General features: G+C 43.7%; 1 protein-coding gene across 2 annotated transcripts in view; it reads right to left on the bottom strand.

Moving 5' to 3' along the window:
• Window positions 1–18,855, bottom strand: part of LOC147461958 (sterol 3-beta-glucosyltransferase UGT80A2-like) — a 57,342-nt gene extending 38,487 nt beyond the window's left edge. The window contains exons 1-8 of one of the 2 annotated variants that reach the window (XM_086509423.1): window positions 18,441–18,855; window positions 18,227–18,317; window positions 18,109–18,152; window positions 17,565–18,034; window positions 16,986–17,143; window positions 16,577–16,822; window positions 1,692–1,803; window positions 1,401–1,571 (exon numbers count right to left, since the gene is read on the bottom strand). In XM_086509423.1, coding sequence (XP_086365549.1) covers window positions 1,401–1,571; window positions 1,692–1,803; window positions 16,577–16,822; window positions 16,986–17,143; window positions 17,565–18,034; window positions 18,109–18,152; window positions 18,227–18,317; window positions 18,441–18,514 — 1,366 coding nt within the window. In that variant the 5' untranslated portion in view covers window positions 18,515–18,855. Of the gene's footprint in view, window positions 1–1,400; window positions 1,572–1,691; window positions 1,804–16,576; window positions 16,823–16,985; window positions 17,144–17,564; window positions 18,361–18,440 lie in introns of those variants that run through there. The other variant, XM_086509422.1, reaches the window with a different exon arrangement.
• Window positions 18,856–19,903: the final 1,048 nt, after the last annotated feature.

Genomic DNA, 19,903 nt, shown 5'->3' with positions numbered 1-19,903 from the left:
TATCCCCTCTCTATGTGTCCATCTGCTCAACTCATGTTCCAAGATAGATGCATAGAGTTTGGCCAGTAAGTGACCACATATGGTGGATCCAATGCTCTAGTGAATTAGGGATTGTACCTTATGAGCTCTTATAAAACGAACTGGTCTGATCAAAGAAGGTTCTACTTCCAGAATAGTAAATCTTTCAAGGCATGATTTTACACATGTTTTCGAGCACAAAAAAATCCTTTTAGCATGGGAATGGTGTCAAAAGCAATATGTCCATAGTTAGAGAGATCCGCCGTTATTATCACAGCTAACATAACATTAGATGTGACTTCTTAATAGTTTGGCTAGCTTTAGCTATTGTGCATCCAGTCATGCCATACCTTAATCAGGACAAGGCAGGATATGAGCAGTTAGCCAAAGTGCGTAATCAAACTCTAAAAACGCAAGAAAAGGTGTCCAATTCTTGTCCTCTAGCAAGGGCTGTGGTGCTTTATGTTTGTACGGTTTAAGGTTGGGTAGGTAGTGTCGCATCTATCATTCATCCCTGATTAACCAACATACACTAGTTAGCTTTCTTGATACTCTAATGCACTTTCTATAGATAGTGGTCAGCATGATAGTAATGAAGGTAAGGTCCTATTTTTTTGTAAAACATGTGACGCTCAATCAGATATTGTTAATCCACTTGGCAATGATGCACATCTATGCATAACTCAACAAGAAACATAACAAATCCCAATGCATTCGCACTAAAAACACAATCTTTCTTGCTTGATTCATCATAACAAAGCTGTTTTGCAGTTAAACACACTTTTCAAAAGCCTCTCAACAACAAAAGCTTCTGGGCTGAGGACATTATAACAGGCACACAAAGAGACTTGAATTCATTTGTTTAATTTGAGAATTCAACTGAAAAGCAATCTATCCGAAACCAGGAAAACAGGAGATAGACGACGGTCCTATCATTTGGCCCAGCAAACATAAGTTATTGACAATCCCAAAAGCATAGCTAACTTCACTGTAACTCATTTTCAGCCAATCTTAGACTACAAAATTGGCATGGATCAGAACTTCACAAGATAAGAGAAGGAACCAATTGCTTACTTGACTTTCACAAGTATTTCCACGAACAACTTTGAGTTACATAAAATCCATATATTTCCTTTTGAATCTTGAAGGCATGAGGGAACAATTTAAACATCCTGCTTATTCCAAACCCTCTCAAACCCTAAGCTTGATATAACTGCGCATCTTTCAACAAAAAGGGACTACAGAAAACTAAAGCCAAAAGAATACTCTTCCTTAAAACTATGCCCATATCAATAAAGGAATACTGTAGAAATTGGAACCAAACATTTCTCTTCGTCAAACAGGTAAATATGTTAAAACATAGAAAGATTAGATTTTCTCACCATATGCAATTGGATTAGCAATAATTGCATCAGCCTTAAATGGATCACCAGAATCACCATCAGCTTTTGTGCAGGCAGGTAACAAAGAGTTCATTATTGCTTTTAACTGCTTTTTCTGAATAGAAATTTCCGAGGGTCCTGATGGTAAAAATCCCTTGTTCTTGACCATATCTATACCAAAAAAAAAGAGTAAAAAATCATATCTAGTGCAGCAGCTTGTCATAAGAATATCTTGCATCTCCTTTCTGAACAGTGGTGAGCTCGAGGAAAAAAAAGATGCATCAAGCTTACATCCAGCAAGAATCTTGGGATCCCCCCCAAGAGGATAAAACTCGAGACCATTTGAAGTGACAAAGCCTCGAAAATTTGCATGCGTAGCCAGCCTTACACGATGTCCCCTTTCCTGAAAAACAAAAAAATGGATTAACAATGAGACACATACCACATCACTTCCTCATTCGAAGTGCTACTCTGCAGATTGAATAACGAAATTGAACCTAGCGCACATTCCAGAAGTGAACCTGGATTCTTTCAGCACAAACAATCTTTTTATAGAACCTTGGGGCACCTCTAATTATTTGAGGTTATGCTATGTAAAAGAGATCCTAACACCACTAAGGCCATTGATATGATGACTGCACTTGGGTGGGGTTCAAGAGGTTGTTTGCCTCTTTGTGGTTGACACCAAAGTATGAAGCAAAGATCTTTACAGCTTGGAACCACTTGAGGATGACAGATGACAACACGCTCATGACCTACAACCAGAGATTTTGGACACGTTTCTTCCAGTGGCTTCTTTCCGGATGGTCCTACTTGAGGAGCAGATGGAGCGCGCTAGTCTGCTGTTGTGGATTGCCTGAGAAGCTACAGAGTTATTTCCTCTAGCACAATTTTTTTACCATTCAGAAGTTGATGGCTATGCTCAAAACGACTACTCACTGCTCACCGCATCGTTGGCATATCCGATGAAACCATTGGGAACCAAGTCAGCCGAGAAACACACTAAGAAGGGAAAGAATAAGGACGAGAAGTTTGTCAAGAGAAAGCAAGCTGGCCCTGACTCGGTGAAGGCATTTCTTACTTGGAGTAGATTTCATCGAGTTTACATTTATCAAAGTTTGAAATACTTCTTGTCCCACAAACAGCTTTCAGATAAGCAGATGAGATGGGCAAACATTTTGTCGTAGTTCCATTTTTAGATTGTTCACGTCACGGGAAAGAAAAATCTGGTGGTAGACACGTTGTCTTGAAAGCCACATGTTCATCAAAACTTTGAAGAAATACTTGATCAGTATGCTACAGATCCAAACTTTGAAAACATCTTTTACCAGGTACAACGTGGGGCCACAATTCTAGGAAATTGTCACAAAGTGATGACATGGCATTCCCAACTGGAAGAGAAATGGCCGAGTGGACAAGAGTGATTGAACCAACCAACTAAAAGAACTTATGAAGTACCGGCCGTGGGGCCCAGAACCCTAAAAGAGAGAAGCTTGAACTTTGAAAAAGATTTCCGGAAATCGCGCTGACATGTTGACGTGGCAGTCCGTATGATGACGTGGTAGGACAGTACAGATCCGTGTTTTGCGCTGCTGGTGCCACGTGGAAAGCTGTACGAGTTTTCTTAATTTACACTCGCTTCTTTTGCACTGGCTTTTCAGAGCAGGGTTAAAGTGCTTTTAGAATCGATTGCTTTTGGGGCTCTGCTTTTAGGCATCCCTTGTACTGTTTAAAGAGCCCCTGGACCCTCACTCTGCAAAGCAACTGGACGTAGCGTCTGAGAGCAGAAGACCCTTGGTGACTTTTCTGTGAGCAATATTAAAGAAATACCGAAAGGGGTGCCGATCTTTGGGGTCAGTGCTTCTGGACGCAAAGCTCCGTCGTGCCGTGCTCTCTCTCTCTCTCTCTCTCTCTCTCTCTCTCTCTCTCTCTCTCTCTCTCTCTCTCTCTCTCTAAAGTTCAATGATTTTGAAGTTTTTGTTTGTGTGTTGCTATTGATTTTCTCGCTTGGAGTGTCCAAGCTTGTAACAAATTAACTATTAGGGAAGGTTACTTGATGCGGAAAAGGGACCCCTTCCGATGGGGCCTCAGTGACATAAAGGGATTAAAATTAAAGCAGGACTCACACACACACACACACACACACACACAAAATTGATGACGCAACAGCTGTACAAATGCTCCGCGTTTTGCGCTGACTAATGACGTGGCAGTTATACATAATTCCGCAAATCGCGCAGGCAGCTTTTAAGCATTGCATTTGGAGCAGAAGCTTTTGAGTTTTGAAGGCTTTTCATGTAAACTGCTTTTGGGGCCTAGGGCCTTTAATATGTGCAAGGGCTCATTCTCCGGCATGCTTCCAAAGGTGCAGACTCTGGAGTACCGGCTTGTACGGTGTTGATGCAATATAAAGAAATACCGAAATGGGCGCCAATGTTTGGGGCCAATACTCTCTGGGGTGGAATTCAGCCACTCCGTGCCGCGTGTCGTCTCTCTCCCTCAGTTCAGTTGTTATTGAAGTGCTAAAAGACTGTTCAATCTGTTCTTTTCTATTGGCGAAGTATCTTCGGGCCTTGACCCCGGGCCTATTAGACACTCCCATCTTCACCGCTCTGTCTTACAAGGCATAAGCCATAAAGAACCCAAGAGATGGATTCTGTCACAAAGTGATGACATGGCTACCAACAGCAGAAACCCTAATTCCTGCCAAAAACCCTAATTTGCAGAAACCCTAATTTCTGGAAACCCTAACCCTAACTGCTGGCTGAAACCCTAAAGTGGCTGGAAACCCTAAAACAGGCGCCAAATGCCACGTGGCAGCAGTACGGACACTTCAAGATTTTTCGGGATTGAAAAAAAAAAAGCACAGCCAACGATGCTATTTTTTATGCTTTTGGCTACGCTTTGGAGATAGAGAGAGAAATGGAATAATTGCTTTAATTTACTCTCTTGTGAGAGAGAGATTTTTCACTGCTTTTGAATTGAAAGCTTTTGGGGCTCTGCTTTTGGGCATCCCTTGTAATCTTTAAATACACGGTGAGGGGCTCACTCTGCAGAGCATCTGGACGCAGAGTCTGAGAGTGAAACCCTAACCGCCCTTTGTACTCTGACATTGATTTTAATACATAAAGAAATACCGAAAGGGGCGCCAGTCTTTGGGGCCAATATCTCTAGGCACGGAACTCCGTCGGGCCAGTGCAAATCTTTTGTGATCTGTGAATTGTTTTGAAGTGGTTATTTGGTGCTGTGGTGATTGATTCTTGACTTGGAGTGTCCAAGTCTATTACAGTGATATCAGAGCACGGCCGATTTCTCTTCTACGGGAAATCCGATCCCCAAATTTTTTTCCGCGGCACCTATGGCTTCACGCAAGGATCAGTCGACTCCCTCTGCATCTGGAGATGCGGGCAAGGATCGCAACGAAGATTCCGACAGAGAGTATGGCCCGCCTCTGCCTACTCAGGCGGAGCGACGAGAGATGGAGCGTCGTCAATTGATCGGCGATGCAACGAAGATGATGCTCAATTTTGCAAAGGACCCAAATTTTGCAAAATATATGAGCGAGACTTCTTTTCAAGAACTGCATGAGCAGTGGCAGAAAAGCACAACACCACCCCCGAAACCCGCTCTCAAGAAACCTTCTGCTCACAAGAAATATTCAGAGAAAGAACTAGAAGAGGTGGTTGATGCACGGATTGCTCAGCTTTTTGACGCGCAAAGGAAAGACAAAAAGCACGGCAAAAAGCAGAAGAAAGGCATCGACTTCCCGGGTTATTTGAGTCGTCAGTCGACATTTGACAAAGCAAAGAAACAGAAGAAGCGTGTTCACTTTGGAGGAGTACCCACTTCTTCTGACAGTTCTTCTAGCTCTTCAGATTCGAGCGAAGAAGACAGAAAAGGTAAAAAGCGAAGCGAGAAACAACGCTTCGGAAAGGGCAAGAAAAAGGCAAAGAAGGCTAAATCTCGCCCAGAGACTGACAGTTCTATTGAGGACTCGTCTACAAACAAGTCAGATTCCGATGACGGAAACTTTTATGCGAACAAGAAGAATTTTTATAAAGCCAACCAGTGTCATTTTCTGGAAGATAAAAGCAAGAAAGTCCGAGAGTTTAAGGAAGGTGGACACTTGATCAAATTTGATACTTTTCAGGATACTCAGATGCTTCGAAGGCTTTGTCTTTTATACAGCAATTTGACATCGCTTGCGGGAGGACGCTACTCAGAGCACTCCAAGATTCAGAGAGCTGCCTCTACTCTAAGGGGAATGCTCGCACTTGGTGGTCCACGCTTCTTTTAAACAAGACTGTGCCAGTTAAATAGCTGAAATTTAAGAAGCTTTTTATTTCTTCCTGGTTGACGCAAGAGTATGAACGAGATATGCAAGCTGCTTGGAACCATCTTCGGATGACCAAGAAAGATACAATAAATGCTTACTGTGAGAGATTCTGGAGCTCTTTTCTACCCACCTCTTCATTCAAGAAGATCTCGTTCAAAGAACAGATTGAGCGGTTTACCTTGGGTCTACCTACAGAGATCCAAGATCACTGCTTGGAACAGAAGTCAGCTTCTATTCAGAAGTTGATGAGTCATGCGAAGCGGGGCTTTGCCATTCACTCTGGCAGTCTGACCTACCCCACAGATGAGGCCATGATACAACGAGCCGAACAGACTTCTGGGAATGAAAGTAGAAAGAAAAAGAGCAACCAAGAGAAAAAGGATGCACGACCCAAGCTTACTCCTTAGGAGCGAGCTGGATTCATCAAGGAGGGGAAGTGCTTTGGATGCGGGGAACATGGACATATCTCCGCGAAGTGCCCTAAAAAGGCACAGAGAGAACAAAATGATAAGGACGACGACAGGCCTGAGAGTTTGAGAGCAGCTAAGGAACGTGGACGAAAAGGCAAGATGAAAACACGAATGGTTCCAGATTGTGTGGGTACCGATCCCGACACCATGGACGAGAGTACAGAACTTTGCCGAGCTTGGGGCAAAGTGAAAGATCAAGAAGCCCTGATCTTCTTTGATGGAGGAGCCAAGGCCAACTTCATTTCACCGGAATTGGCAGCGCGGCTCGAGATGGGACTACTTGCGGAGGCAGTTCTAGCGGCACCCGGCAGGGACGTAGCCATTACACTTGTCATTGGCAAACTTGGGTTGCATTGTCAAGGGTATTTGGGGCATGAGGACTTCTTCATAATGCCTTTGGAGGGTTGTGATGTTCTCTTAGGGATTCCTTGGTACCACAAGAACAACGCCGTGGTCGATTATCGGGCAAGGAAAGCGACTTTGACTACAGAGAAGGGCAAAACCATTGTAGTTGATATTAAACCGAAGGGCAAGTCTGTCCCTATTGTATCGGCTTCGGCCATTTCAAAATTAATGAAATCCAGTCTGTTTGTTTACTCGATCTTTATGAAAGAATTGAGCGATAAAGATAGGACAAATATGTCTAAACTTGATAAAGAACACCAAGATTTTCTCCACTCTCACGTCGATTGCTTCTCGGAGGGCCTACCAGGAGAGTTACCACCTGCTCGTCATGAAAATCATACCATTGATCTGATACCTGCAAGCGAACCGGCCACCTTACCGTGTGAGCCGAGCATAGAATGAATAGATTATGAACCAAGTGAAAGACCTCTTGGAAAAGGGTCTTGTCCAGCCTAGTACTTCACCGTATTGCTCTCCAGTGTTCTTAATTTTGAACAAAGACGGATCTTGGAGAATGTGCATTGATTATAGAACTCTCAACAAAACCACCATCAAGAACAGATTTCCGATTCCTAGGATCAATGATATACTCGACAGGTTACAAGGATCCTCGTGCTTTAGCAAGATTGACCTGAAGAGTGGATATCATCAGATCCGAATCGCGCCGGGAGACCTCTACAAGACATCCTTTCGGACGACTTTTGCGTTATTTGAGTTTTTGGTGATGGCTTTTGGCTTAACCAATGCTCCTACGACATTTAACCGGATGATGGACAGGATTTTTCGAGAGTACAGGCTATTTGTTGGCACTTTCTTTGACGACATCATTGTTCTCCAAGAATGAGGCAGAACACAAAGATCATCTGCTTCAGGTCTTTCAGGCATTACGAAATCACAAGTTAGTGATTAATGCAAAGAAAAGAGAATTTTTCCTACTAGAGATACACTTTTTGGGACACATTGTTTCAGCAGCAGGAGTCCAAATGGATCCGGCCAATATAGAGACTATACGTGATTGGCCCGATTTGAAGAATGTCCATGAAGTTAGAAGCTTCTTGGGACTGTGTTCGTACTACAGGCGGTTCATACGAAAGTTTGCAGAAGTTGCTTCCCCTTTGCATATCTTGACACAGAAGGGAGTCCCTTTCTCGTTGGGATCCACAAAGGTGACTGCCTTTCAGACATTGAAAGATAAATTGACTACCGGACCAGTTTTGACTTTGCCGGACTTGCAGGAGTCATTTGAAGTATATTGTGATGCTTGTGGTCGTAGTCTGGGATGCGGTCTTAATGCAAGAAGGCCATGTCATTGCTTACGAGAGCCGATTGTTCTCTAGGCCGGAGATGACAGCACAAATTTATGAGAAAGAGTTTTTGGCGGTTATCGAAGCTCTTACTCAGTGGCGGCATTACCTACTCGGAGCGGATTTTACTGACTTTACAGACCATCAGAGTTTGCGCTACTTCTTGTCACAGAAGCAGCTTTCGGAAAAGCAGATGCGGTGGGCGAACATCTTGTCACAGTTTCACTTCCAGATTGTCCACGTACAGGGACAGAAGAATGTGGTGACAGATGCTTTGTCTGGGAAGCCGTTGGTTCTGGCTATTTCCGCGATACATCATAGGAGCTTCAAGGATATGGTCGATCAGTATGCCACAGATACAGATTTTGCGGATATTTTCACACGGATACGGGATGGGGAGACAGTGGCAGGATACTCCATTCGGGAAGGCTACTTGATGAGAAAAACCATGTTCTGCATTACACAGCCGTTGAGGGAAAAGATTATGACTGAATGCCACTGTCCACCTTTTACAGGTCATCGCGGCATTGCTACCACCATGAAGGGGGTAGAGAGATACTTCTTTTGGCCGAGACTCAAAAAGGATGTGGAAGAGTTTGTGCGCAGTTGTTTAGTATGCCAGAAAGTCAAGTTTGACAGGCATAAGGCACATGGATTATTACAGCCTTTACCCATACCCACCCGCCCCTGGGAAAGTATTGCAATGGATTTCGTTTTTGATCTCTCGAGAACACAGAGTGGCCACGATGGTATCTGGACTGTTATTGACAGATTTAGCAAACAGGCTCATTTCATTCCAGTGAAGAAAATAGTCAAGTCGGATCACTTAGCGAGACTGTTTGTGGCCCAAATCTTTAGATTACATGGCATGCCTGAGACGATTGTCTCCGACAGAGACCCCAGATTTACGAGTTTGTTTTGGAAGGCAATTTGGGAGAACATTGGCACGCGGTTGCAGTTCTCGTCATCGTTCCACCCGCAGACTGATGGGCAATCTGAGATTGCAAATTCAGTGGTTCTAGATTTATTGAAGTCTTATATCTCACATCAGAAGACTCAATGGGAAAAGTACTTACCTTTGATGGAATTTGCCTACAATAATACGATACACTCTTCGACGGGGAAGGCGGCATTTGAGATTGTTGAAGGTGCTGCGAAGGTGCCACCCTTCCTGAGCACGAAAGATAAGATTTTTGAAGCGGATGAATATATGCGAGATTTGGATACGGCTTTTGCCAAGGTTCGTGAGACTTTGCAAAAGTCTCAAGAACGATAGAAAAAGGCAACGGATCGCCATCGTCGCAACTTGAAATTGAAGGAGGATGATTGGGTGCTCTTACGTTTTGAGAAGGCACGCCTAAGAAAGAAAAAGGGAAAGGAGAGGCTTTTTCCAAAGCTTCGTATGTGATACTACGGACCTTTCCAGATCACTGAAAAGATAAATGATGTCTCCTTTCGATTGAAACTGCCAGATACTTGGAGCATTCACAATGCATTCCATGTGAGTCTCTTGAAACCTTTTAAAGGTGATGTGCCTGATGATGGGGAGCCTGATGAGTAACCCGAAGTGGAAGAAAATGAGGAGATCCTTGTTCCTGAACAGATTTTGGCACATAAGGATACAAAGAATAAAGGTAAAGTCCAAAGGCGGTTCTTGGTTAAGTTCAAGAACTATCCTGCATTGGATGCGAAGTGGATGGAGGAGGAGGACCTAGCAGATACTCCTCAAATTGTGAAACTTTACCTCGATGCTTTTGGTTTAGCATAGTCTATTCCAAACGGAACCCAGAATTCAGCTTGGCCGGAGATCTGGTGCGGTGGGATGCACAAGAGGGGAGTCACTCCGCTCCTTTGTCAACAAATGCCTTGATTTTGATACTAAAGTCACTGATGTCTCTTTGAGCTTGAGGGATACTGAGAGCTGACAGTATTCTGCTGGATGACTTTATGAAATGGAATTCCTGATTATGATATTGGTTTGTTCTTGGCTTCTTTTAAGTGCAGGAACTGATAGACGAAATAACTGCAGCATTTTGGTCTGATTGATCTCGGGTAGACATGGTTGCAATAGGGGTTAGTCAATCGGACATCGATGAGGTCCCGATTGGACCTAGATGCGATTGCTAGCTACATTGCCGATAAATCATGGTCTAAGATCCGAATGAATGTTGAATGTCATGTGATGTCCTCTGATGTCTAGTGATGTCGTGTGATGTGACTGTCGATTTGGTACATGTGCTAGATGTGTGTTCCTAGTACGTAGGTACTAACAGTCAGTGTCTGCTAAGACGGTTTATGACTTCTGTCGGTTTTGCAAGCGTAATCGCGGTTGATTACAATACTTTCAAGAGGGGGGTATGTCACAAAGTGATGACGTGGCTACAGACAGCAGAAACCCTAATTCCTGCAAACCCTAATTTCTGCCAGAAACCCTAATTTGCAGAAACCCTAATTTCTGCCAGAAATTCTAATTTGCAAAAACCCTAATTTCTGAAACCCTAACTGCTGGCTGAAACCCTAAAGTGGCTGGAAACCCTAAAACAGGCGCCAAATGCCACGTGGCAGCAGTACGGACACTTCAAGATTTTTCGGGATTGAAAAAAAAAAAAAAGTAAAGCCAGCGACGCTGTTTTTTATGCTTTTGGCTACGCTTTGGAGATAGAGAGAGAGAGAGAGAGAAAGGGAATAATTGCTTTATTTTACTCTCTTGTGAGAGAGATTTTTCACTGCTTTTGAACTAAAAGCTTTTGGGGCTCCGCTTTTGGGGCTCCGCTTGTAATCTTTAAATACGCGGTGAGGGGCTCACTCTGCAGAGCATCTGGACGCAGAGTCTGAGAGTGAAACCCTAACCGCTCTTTGTACTCTGACATTGATTTTAATACATAAAAAATACCGAAAGGGGCACCAGTCTTTGGGGCCAATATCTCTAGGCACGGAACTCCGCCAGGCCAGTGCAAATCTATTGTGATCTGTGAATTGTTTTGAAGTGGTTATTTGGTGCTGTGGTGATTGATTCTTGACTTGGAGTGTCCAAGTCTGTTACAGATTCAACAAAATATTTGCAGTTTTTGCTCAACAAACTCCACGACATTCTTTCGCAGCATCCTTAGCAGAATCTTCCGATGCTGCAAAGTTTTCAGCAATTTTTGAACTACATGTTACCCCCTCTCATGCCCCAGGTGGTACCTCCTCCTCCGGCACCAGAAAGTACGAGAGCTTCCAGCTGGCAACCTTCTCAGCCGTCTTTTCCGATCGGGGGAGTTTTCAAGAATATGGTGCAGCCATCTGACCCTGATCCAGTGCAACCGCCTTTGCCACCGCCATTGCCCCCACCTCCACCACACCACCACCGCCACCAGGCTACATGGTTGGAGCCCATATGGATACCCTTATTATCCATACCCAGGATATGCGCCTAACCAACCCAAAGATTTCAAAGATGGCGGCACGACAGTCAAATATTTCACTTTTTCTAGGATGAAGGATCGCAAGAAAGCATTGCATTTCCTAGAGCAATTCGACAACATCTATGCTTTGGGGAACTATACAAAAGAATCCAAGATTTCTCGAGCAGCGGGATTTCTTAAAGATGATGCTATGCAATGGTGAAGTTCAGTCACAACACAACCGCATGCTCCAAGGACCTGGCAAGCTTTCAAGACAGTTTTTGCACGTAGTTACATGACTTCTATGTTTGAAGTCCGGATTTTGGTAGAGTGGGGCAACTTGAGAATGCTTGCCACCGAAACCATGGATGAATATAACCAAAGGATTCTCGACGTGTACCTTCCAATGTCTTCTAGATTTGTTCCCTTGGAGGCCCAATGCCAGCCATACACCATTGGACTACCATCACCATTGCAGGAATATTGTCTATCCAAGCAGGTCTCCACCATGCAAGAACTTATGGACCATGCCGCGATCGGCTACAAACCGATGAAGGGAAAGCTAGAGCTTACCACAGAAGAATCTCCGACCACTAACCACAACTCTCGGCAACAACAAACAAATTCTTGAGAGTCTCTCGTGAAAATTAATCGCAAAGGCCTCATTTGACACCTCAACAACGAGACACCTTACTACAAGAAGGCCGATGCTTTGGATGCTTTCAAACAAGGCATAATCATTCTAATTGTCTCAAACGCACTGATAGACCAGAGGAGCCGACGTCCACACCAACGGTCGACAGAACCCCAGCGCCACCTCCTGCTAAGAGAGCTAGACCCGCACCAACGGTCGACATAACCCCAGTGCCACCTCCTACTAAGAGAGCTAGACCCGCTATTGGACTACTTCCTGATATTTATGGCATACGCCTTGAGAGTACAAATGAATTGTGTCAAGCATATGGCAAAGTCAATGGCTTCAAAGCCCTTATTTTCTTTGACCCCAGAGCTACAAAGAACTTCATCCATCTTGAATTCTTAAAGCAGATGCACTTTGATTATGATGCACAGGGTGGAGAAATTGAAGCTGAGCTAGCCACGGGGCAAACTCAGAAAGTAGTACCGCTCATTGGTGCTCTTCCAATGACTATTCAAGATTATCATGGAAAAGCTGATTTCGACATCATGAAGTTGGGCAATTGCGACGTTCTCTTGGGCATGCCTTGGCACGACAAGAATGATGCGACTCTCCAGGTTCGGAACCGAACCGTCACCGTGATGCGGAAGGACAAGCTAGTCGTCCTCAAAGTTCGGTTGTCCGAACAAAACCTCGAAATAAACTCTCTCTCTACTTGTTTCTCTTTATAGCTAGAAAGTATTGTTTGAAAATTTGTTTGAAATTTGTTTTAAATGGATGGTATCTGTTTTGAACTTGTTTTGGTGCCAATTTGAAATGTTTGACTCTGGTTTTAATACTGGTTTCAATGATTGGTGATTTTACTCCCGAGTGGAGTAGTGAGAAATGATGATTGAAAAGTGTTGTGTTTACTCATGACCTGGATCCTTGTGGTTATTTTATGGGGGGAGTATTGTTGTTGTGACTCCCGACCCGAACCTGGATGGTTATGCGGGAGGAGTATTAAGAAGTCTGAGCAGTGGTTACTCTCAGCACCTCCAAACGACACAGGCAACAGCAGTGTACAGTTTGACAAAAGTATGAAGGTCCCATTAAGTCATTTGTACATATGTTTTGACAGTCTTTCTTGCGGATACATGCGATGATAAAAGGGTGCTTACCACACAAGATCATCTATGGCATGTATTTATGGTATGCAATCGAGGACGTTTGCGATTTCAAGAGGGGGGTATGTCACGAGGACGTGGCAATTGCTAACCTTAGTTGTTGGTTTCTTTCCAATGATTTTTGTTTTATTTTTGAGACCCTCTTTTTGAAGTTGCAAATGGTCGGACATTGTATGGCCAATGTGAACGGTAGTTTCACCCGCAGACGGGAAGCTGGTCGGCACTGGAATTCGTACAGTAAGAGGATGTCTAGGCTCAGAGCAAGATCATACAGGTCCCCCCCGTCGCACTTAGCAAGTTGGTGGATACTAGGAAGTGAACTCAATAAAGGCATAAAGTCAAGGTGGGATCACCAACAGAAAGTATCCGACAGTTGGGCCACATTGCACTTTTGGATGCGGTCCCAATGAGGATAGATGGTCAGAAGACCAGCGAGAGCCCGACGGAAGCATCTCCTAAAAATTAGGGAACTGCTATTTTGGGCTGTGAAATGTGTTCGCGTCATTACCTTCGGTATGACCAAGGGAACATTTTAGTACTCTGCTGCAAAGTCAACTGATGCACAAGTTGAGAGATTTTTAAGCAGGAAGCCCAATGCGGGGAAATTGCATGTATGAGTGCCAAGTGGCACTTTGTGGTCAATTTACCAAGTCTGGGAGAACAGAACCCGTAACTGACTTTCTGGAGCAGTTTTGGAGGCTGTTAACTTGGATTTTCAGCCATTTCTCTCCATTTTTGAGCTTCCCATGACTTTGCCTAGGTCCAAGGAGCTCATTTTCAGCATTGGAAGGCATCAGATGCGTGTTTACAGGGCTGTTTTGCTGCGTTTTCAGCGATACGCAGGTTTTGGCAGCCATGGAAATCTTCTCCTTTTTGCATCTATTTGTTCACAGATGCATTACAGGTCAAGGGTAGAAGAGAGGGCGCTCGATTTATGCTGGGAGGATGCTTCATTGAGAACCTATCACAGGTTAAGAGCTATGGAGTGCTTCCTTTCCCTCTATGTACAGTATGGTGACGGGAGTGATGCCCCGCACGCTACATACTGCTCTCTTTCTCCCCTACGTGCAGTTATGTGATGCCCCACAAGAGGGCTACTCATTTGACTGATGTACAGTTGTGTGGGTTCATGCTTTTGTGCTGAGGCAAGAGCCTCCTTGAGCAGGAACAGGGGTAGCTAACTGCTGCTCCAAAGCAGGCACTGGTGAGGGTCATAACCTCACCGTATAGGTGCAAAATCAGCGCTGTGTATGCGCTGTAATTTGACTGTTTTTCAGCCATACAGACGCCAGGATCATTGGGAATCGTGCCCCACTGGCAAAGGACAGTTAGGGGACTGTTTGGGGCTGAAAACAGGGCAAAAACCAGTAAATACAGCGTGCTGAATTTACTGTTTTTGGACAGGAATCAGAGGGTATACGACAGTGCAAGCGAGTTCCAGCAGGGGAATTGGTTTCGCGCAAGTTTTGGGGCTGTTATGCTACCGAAATTTGGCCAAATCAAATGGTATCTAGGTGGATACACGTGAAGGATTCCCAGGACCTTACCTTGTAATTTACCCTCCTAAAGAATAAAGAAATACCGAAAGGGGCGCCAATTTTGGGGCCTACAGGTTGTCGGCGTCTGCTCGGAGCATTCTAGCTTCCGAGCCGTGTGTGAGTTGAAGTGTTAATTCCCATTACGGGTTCTCTTTGCAAAGTGCTCTGTGTGTGTGTATAAAGTAAAGAATTTCGGGTGAAAGCCAATGCCTACCGCCCTACGGGCCGGTTACACAAACCACAAAAAATCCCGGGCTCGACAAGGCTGAGCATGACCAAGGAGAAAAGATATCTACCTCACTCTCTCGCCCTCACTCCCAATCACTTGTTCTTGGGAGATATCGGGACCAACTCGACGAATCCAGAGAGATGCCAAACTCTAATAGCTTTGTTGGTTGCTTTTAGCAACCAAGAGGTTTATTAGTGGGCTCGCATGCCAACTGTACTCAGATCATGAACATAGTCTCTCCGAGCAAGAGAAGGATGAAATACTGCTCAGTTGAAGGATGAAATACTGCAAGGAGCGCCTACTTTAAGGGCCAACACATCTCAGAGGGGAACGCAGCAGCACTCTTGTCTCTTTAAATTGTGTTTCAAATTTTCTCAATCATCCACCGCTTGTGTCTGAAGCACAAATCTGTTCTAGTATCTATGGGATAGTGAGGAAGAGGAGAAGGGCGCCTGCAATATGTCCGGCCAGTGTGAGGCTGACTTCTTCATTTGGGGACTTTCCATCCAATGCTATAGGGCGGCGGGCCTTCTCCTTGGCACGTTCTCTCTAGTGAGGTATCCATGCTACTAGGGCTCACAATCATGCAAGGAATGCCTCACTAAAATCAGGTCGTGATAGCCTTCATACAAAGACACTATCTATCAACTCACATGCACACCATAAGTGTGGTGCACTTGCAAGAGCACAACAAAGTCGTGCTCTTTACGGCTAAGTTTAATGCAAGGTATGTGTTCACATGGGCATGTGGCATAATGTAAGAAGTAGACATGGATAAATTAATGTTGGGAGAGATTTGCCACTTATGGAGTGTACTTGTTGAAAGCACAGAAGGTGTTTAATGAGCTTCTTGTGGTCTCTTGGCATGCATTGACTGCAAGATATTTCGAACAAAGGCAATGGACAGCTTTTAGCGGATGCAATGTGAGGGTTCTCTCCTGATGCAATCACCCACGATCGCATCTTGACAGCATGTGGCATTATTCAAGAAGTTGATCCGGCCAAACAAATTCCTTTTGAAATTGCTTGAAAGTGACGAGTGTTTCTTTTGTGACCTCACTAGTTAGCAAACAGTGTACGCACGGTTGAGGCCGGGTGTCACTTGTTCACTTCAATTTGTTCAATAGTTATGAAGTTGTAAAGTTAAATCACGTGTTGCAAATTCTAGTAGTTCACATCAGACAACTGGTCCAAAGTAGCATATGCATAATGCAATCCTTTTATAACGTGTAACAAAATGAACAATATAAAGACCTAGAACGAAGCATTACAAACAACATTTATACATTAATTTCAACATTTGTCATGTACAACCTCTATTTCACTGCCTATCCAAACGGAAAAGTGCAGATCAACACGTTCAGCATGCATAGTTTGGACAACATGACATCCTAGTCAGCTCAGTAGTGCACAACAGTAGGTTGCAGATTTACATAGAAACAATGTCTACTTATCAAGGACCTGACTTTCTATCACACTCCAAAGCCAAACAATAACACTTCCTCAATGACCAGAGTAGGTGCAGGTTTGTATAATGCTAGGTTCTTATAGATGCTACCTTAAAGAGCTAGGTTCATCACCCACTCACTTCCTCAATAACCAGAGTAGGTGCAGGTTTGTATAGAGCTAGGTTCTTATTGCTACTACCTTAAAAGGAACCAACAAATGAAGCTGTGCCACTCCAAAGTCAAACAATGATGCTTACCTTTAGTTTCTTCCCTATTGCTACAAAAGGTTGAACATCTCCCCTAGTGCCAACAATAAGCATTGCGATTTCCAAGTATGAGGGGATGGACTTGATCGGATCTTCACATTCCTCCTCCATGTTGTCAGCCAACTGATCAGCTGGATGCAGCTCAAACAAAGTTGGAGAAATCTCGCTTCCACGATCGACGTCCACCTCCACAGTGCCATCATTTTTTATTCTAACTAGGTTTTCAATTATTTTCTTCTGTTGTTAGCCAAACAGTAAAAATAAAAATCAGAAGACTTATAAGTATTTAAACAACTTGGACAGTGGCAATGGCATCTAAAAGTATGCAAATTAATAATGAAACTTTCCAAAATGAACAACGAGATAAAAGACTATATTTTGAGGTATGTTACGTCCATACCCTCTTGCGTTCAGATAATCTCTCCGCTGGACTTGGCGTCTGATAAAGTTTCTGCTCCTTCTCCTTGTCAGTTTTGGACCTTGACAAATTAGGTGGGTGTTCATTCTTGTCCAATGTGATTGAAGCTCCTACGGGTGCAGTTTTACACCTATTGAACACTGCAACATGCAAACCAATGTGTTAGTACACTAAACCCATACCTTAAGCTGCGCTCCACTAGACCTAATATTGCAGTCTACACCTATCAAGGTATTAATTCTCTCTCTAATAAGAACAAATAAGAAGATTCAAAGCTTGGGCCCCAGCAAACTACTTCTCGAATGTTCAATGTTGTGCAGATGGCTACAATAAGATCCAGATTATTATCAAGAAAGAGCCATTAAGACACACCCATCATATCATCTTCAATATCTTTCTGATGCATGATAGGAACCTTCTAATATGTTTATGACATATTGACATTTACCCATGCGTGGTTCCTTTTGAAAGGCTGCTGTACAACCAATATACTAAATCCTTCCTTCATATAAGTTTTCAAGTCAATAAGATTGGGAGCCAAAAGACAAGTTCCAACCACACCTGGAGATGACCATGCTGGAGGTCGTGGGGAATCTGACACTGACAAAGGAGAATCTGTGGAAGCTCGTGAGCTCCATTCATCAGGAGAGTAACACAGCCTAACATCAAAATCTAAAGCCTCCGCACATTCTGGTACCTGAAGGGGAGCAACAGAATTTCCATCTACACTTTCAACACACTTCGTATCCTGAATACAGTTTCTCCCTTCCTCTAGTCCTTCAAAGCTACAAAATTTGCCTCCAAGATTTTCGTCATTTAGTTCAGTAACAGTATTGCAACCATCACTGCAAGTATGCGGTTGGGCCCCATTCATCAGATTGAAACTCTCCGATGCTTCAAGAGCCCCGTCTGCATGGTACCCATTTCCACCACCATAGCCATTGCTGTCAAATCCCCTAGTTCCAGAATCTAACGATCTTGAGCAGCTGGAAGTCCATGCTGAACTGCTTGCATTGCATCCATTCCCATCCCTGGGTGAAGACTCCACTTCAGCATCAATGAAGCCACCTAATGAACTATGCAAAATAGAATTCTTAGGAATGACATTATGAAGATGGTTATCCGAAGGTGCATAGAAGTGTGGCTTTGCTGACAAAGGCCGGTGATGTATGTGATGGTGGTCTCTTCCACGTGCAACTGCCTCCATCACGAAGTAATTTCACTGCTGCAAATTGAATACGCATGCATGAAATCGTATAAGCTATCTCGCTTCCAGCTTCAGATATTTGACAGCGATCACACTTTGTCGGTTGGCTGTACATGCAACAAACACAGGGTTTGAGATGCTAGAACAGAGCTTCATAAGAATCAACAAAGAGTAGGAAGCCCAGCGGCCAATCCCTCTTGAAGCCGATGATGGCGAATCCAAACACCCGCCTGCGAAGGATTACAAAAGTAAAGAGGCTGCCTCCATTAGAAGAAGATTCCGTGTTGTAAGACGAGCAATTCATCTAATCACGAACAGAAAATGGTGTCAGAGCTCCGATCGAGAGAGGAGCAATAAGCAAACAGATGCGCAGCGTGAGAAGACGGATCGATAGCTTTATCCCTCGATTCAAATCAAGTTGAGCTTTGAAAACACTGAACTCATCGAAGCGCGAAAACCTTCGGAGGAAGTGGTAGGCATCGATGGAGAAGCCTAGAAGGGAGGCGAGAGAGCGAGAGAGAGGGGGGGAGGGACGGAGATAGGGGGGAGCGGGACCCCGGGGCCCGCAGCAGAGAATCGAGAACCAGATAACCGCGGGTACGGGCCAAGGAAGTAGGAGCGAGGGAGGATGGAGCCTTCCGCGCGTCGTGTGTGGTCCCTTGAGTCCAAGTGTACATGCCACAGTTTATTACTCAAAATGATTTTGTTTCCGCAGTGGCTCCATCGATTTCTCTCTCCTTGACACGAGATTCACATGCCCTACCTAGGCCTATCTTCAGGCCTTCGGCCAGAACGAATACTCTAATGACACCCTCGAGGAACAAAGATTCCTTATTCACTGCGGACTCCGGTTCAAAAACAACAGTTGAGCATTGCCACTGATAAAGAACAAAGCGTGTATATAAACACAAGCAATGCCTCGGCGACACAATGGTTATTCCAATTCGCTCAAATATCGCACACCACTTGAATTATTTTTTTAAGCTTGGAAATTTTGATTAGTCAAAAGGACGCAAAGTGACAATTGAGCACGATGAAGTCTACTTAGGCCCAGGCCAACGTTCATTACAAATTCCTTTTACAAAATTCCTCTATAAAATGTTATTCCACCAAACATCCCCAAAGATTTAGTACGAAAGATTTACACTGCATTCGCCTAGTGCTTCTTGTCAACTTTGACCTTAGGAGATGTGACCTTTTTGCACCTATTCGTTTTTTCCAAATCTCTTTGACCAAGTCAAAACTCTTGTCAAAAGTGCAATTATTAGTGAGTGTGTCTCTAAAAAGTGCTTAATGTGCATGATTAATTCAATGGTTGATTGCATATTTGATGTGTGTAATGGTTAATTCTTGCGATTTTTAGCTCAAAACAAAGATTTACACACTCCAACTGCGTCAATTTTTAACTTAATTTTGTCTATTTAATTGCTTAGTTTTGGATTTTATTGATGAAATTATTTGGTAATTGAATTGATGTAATTATTGTGATTTGCTTTGGTTGCACTAATCCCCTATGTGTGGAAAATTTTTAGAATTTTTTTGGGATTGCTAATTTTTGCATTAATTTTCACTTAGTTTTGTAAAAATTTGATATCTTGCGATTTTGATGAGTTGTTTTGCATGTGTATTTATGGATTCATTTTGAGCGCATATGTGCCCTCCTTGGTTGAGTTTTGAGCGTTTTGCTATTTTC

Source organism: Adiantum capillus-veneris, chromosome 3 (assembly GCF_014529385.1).
Source record: "Adiantum capillus-veneris isolate H3 chromosome 3, ASM1452938v2, whole genome shotgun sequence".
Lineage (NCBI taxonomy): Eukaryota > Viridiplantae > Streptophyta > Polypodiopsida > Polypodiales > Pteridaceae > Adiantum > Adiantum capillus-veneris.
This window is presented reverse-complemented; position numbering and strand designations above follow the sequence as displayed.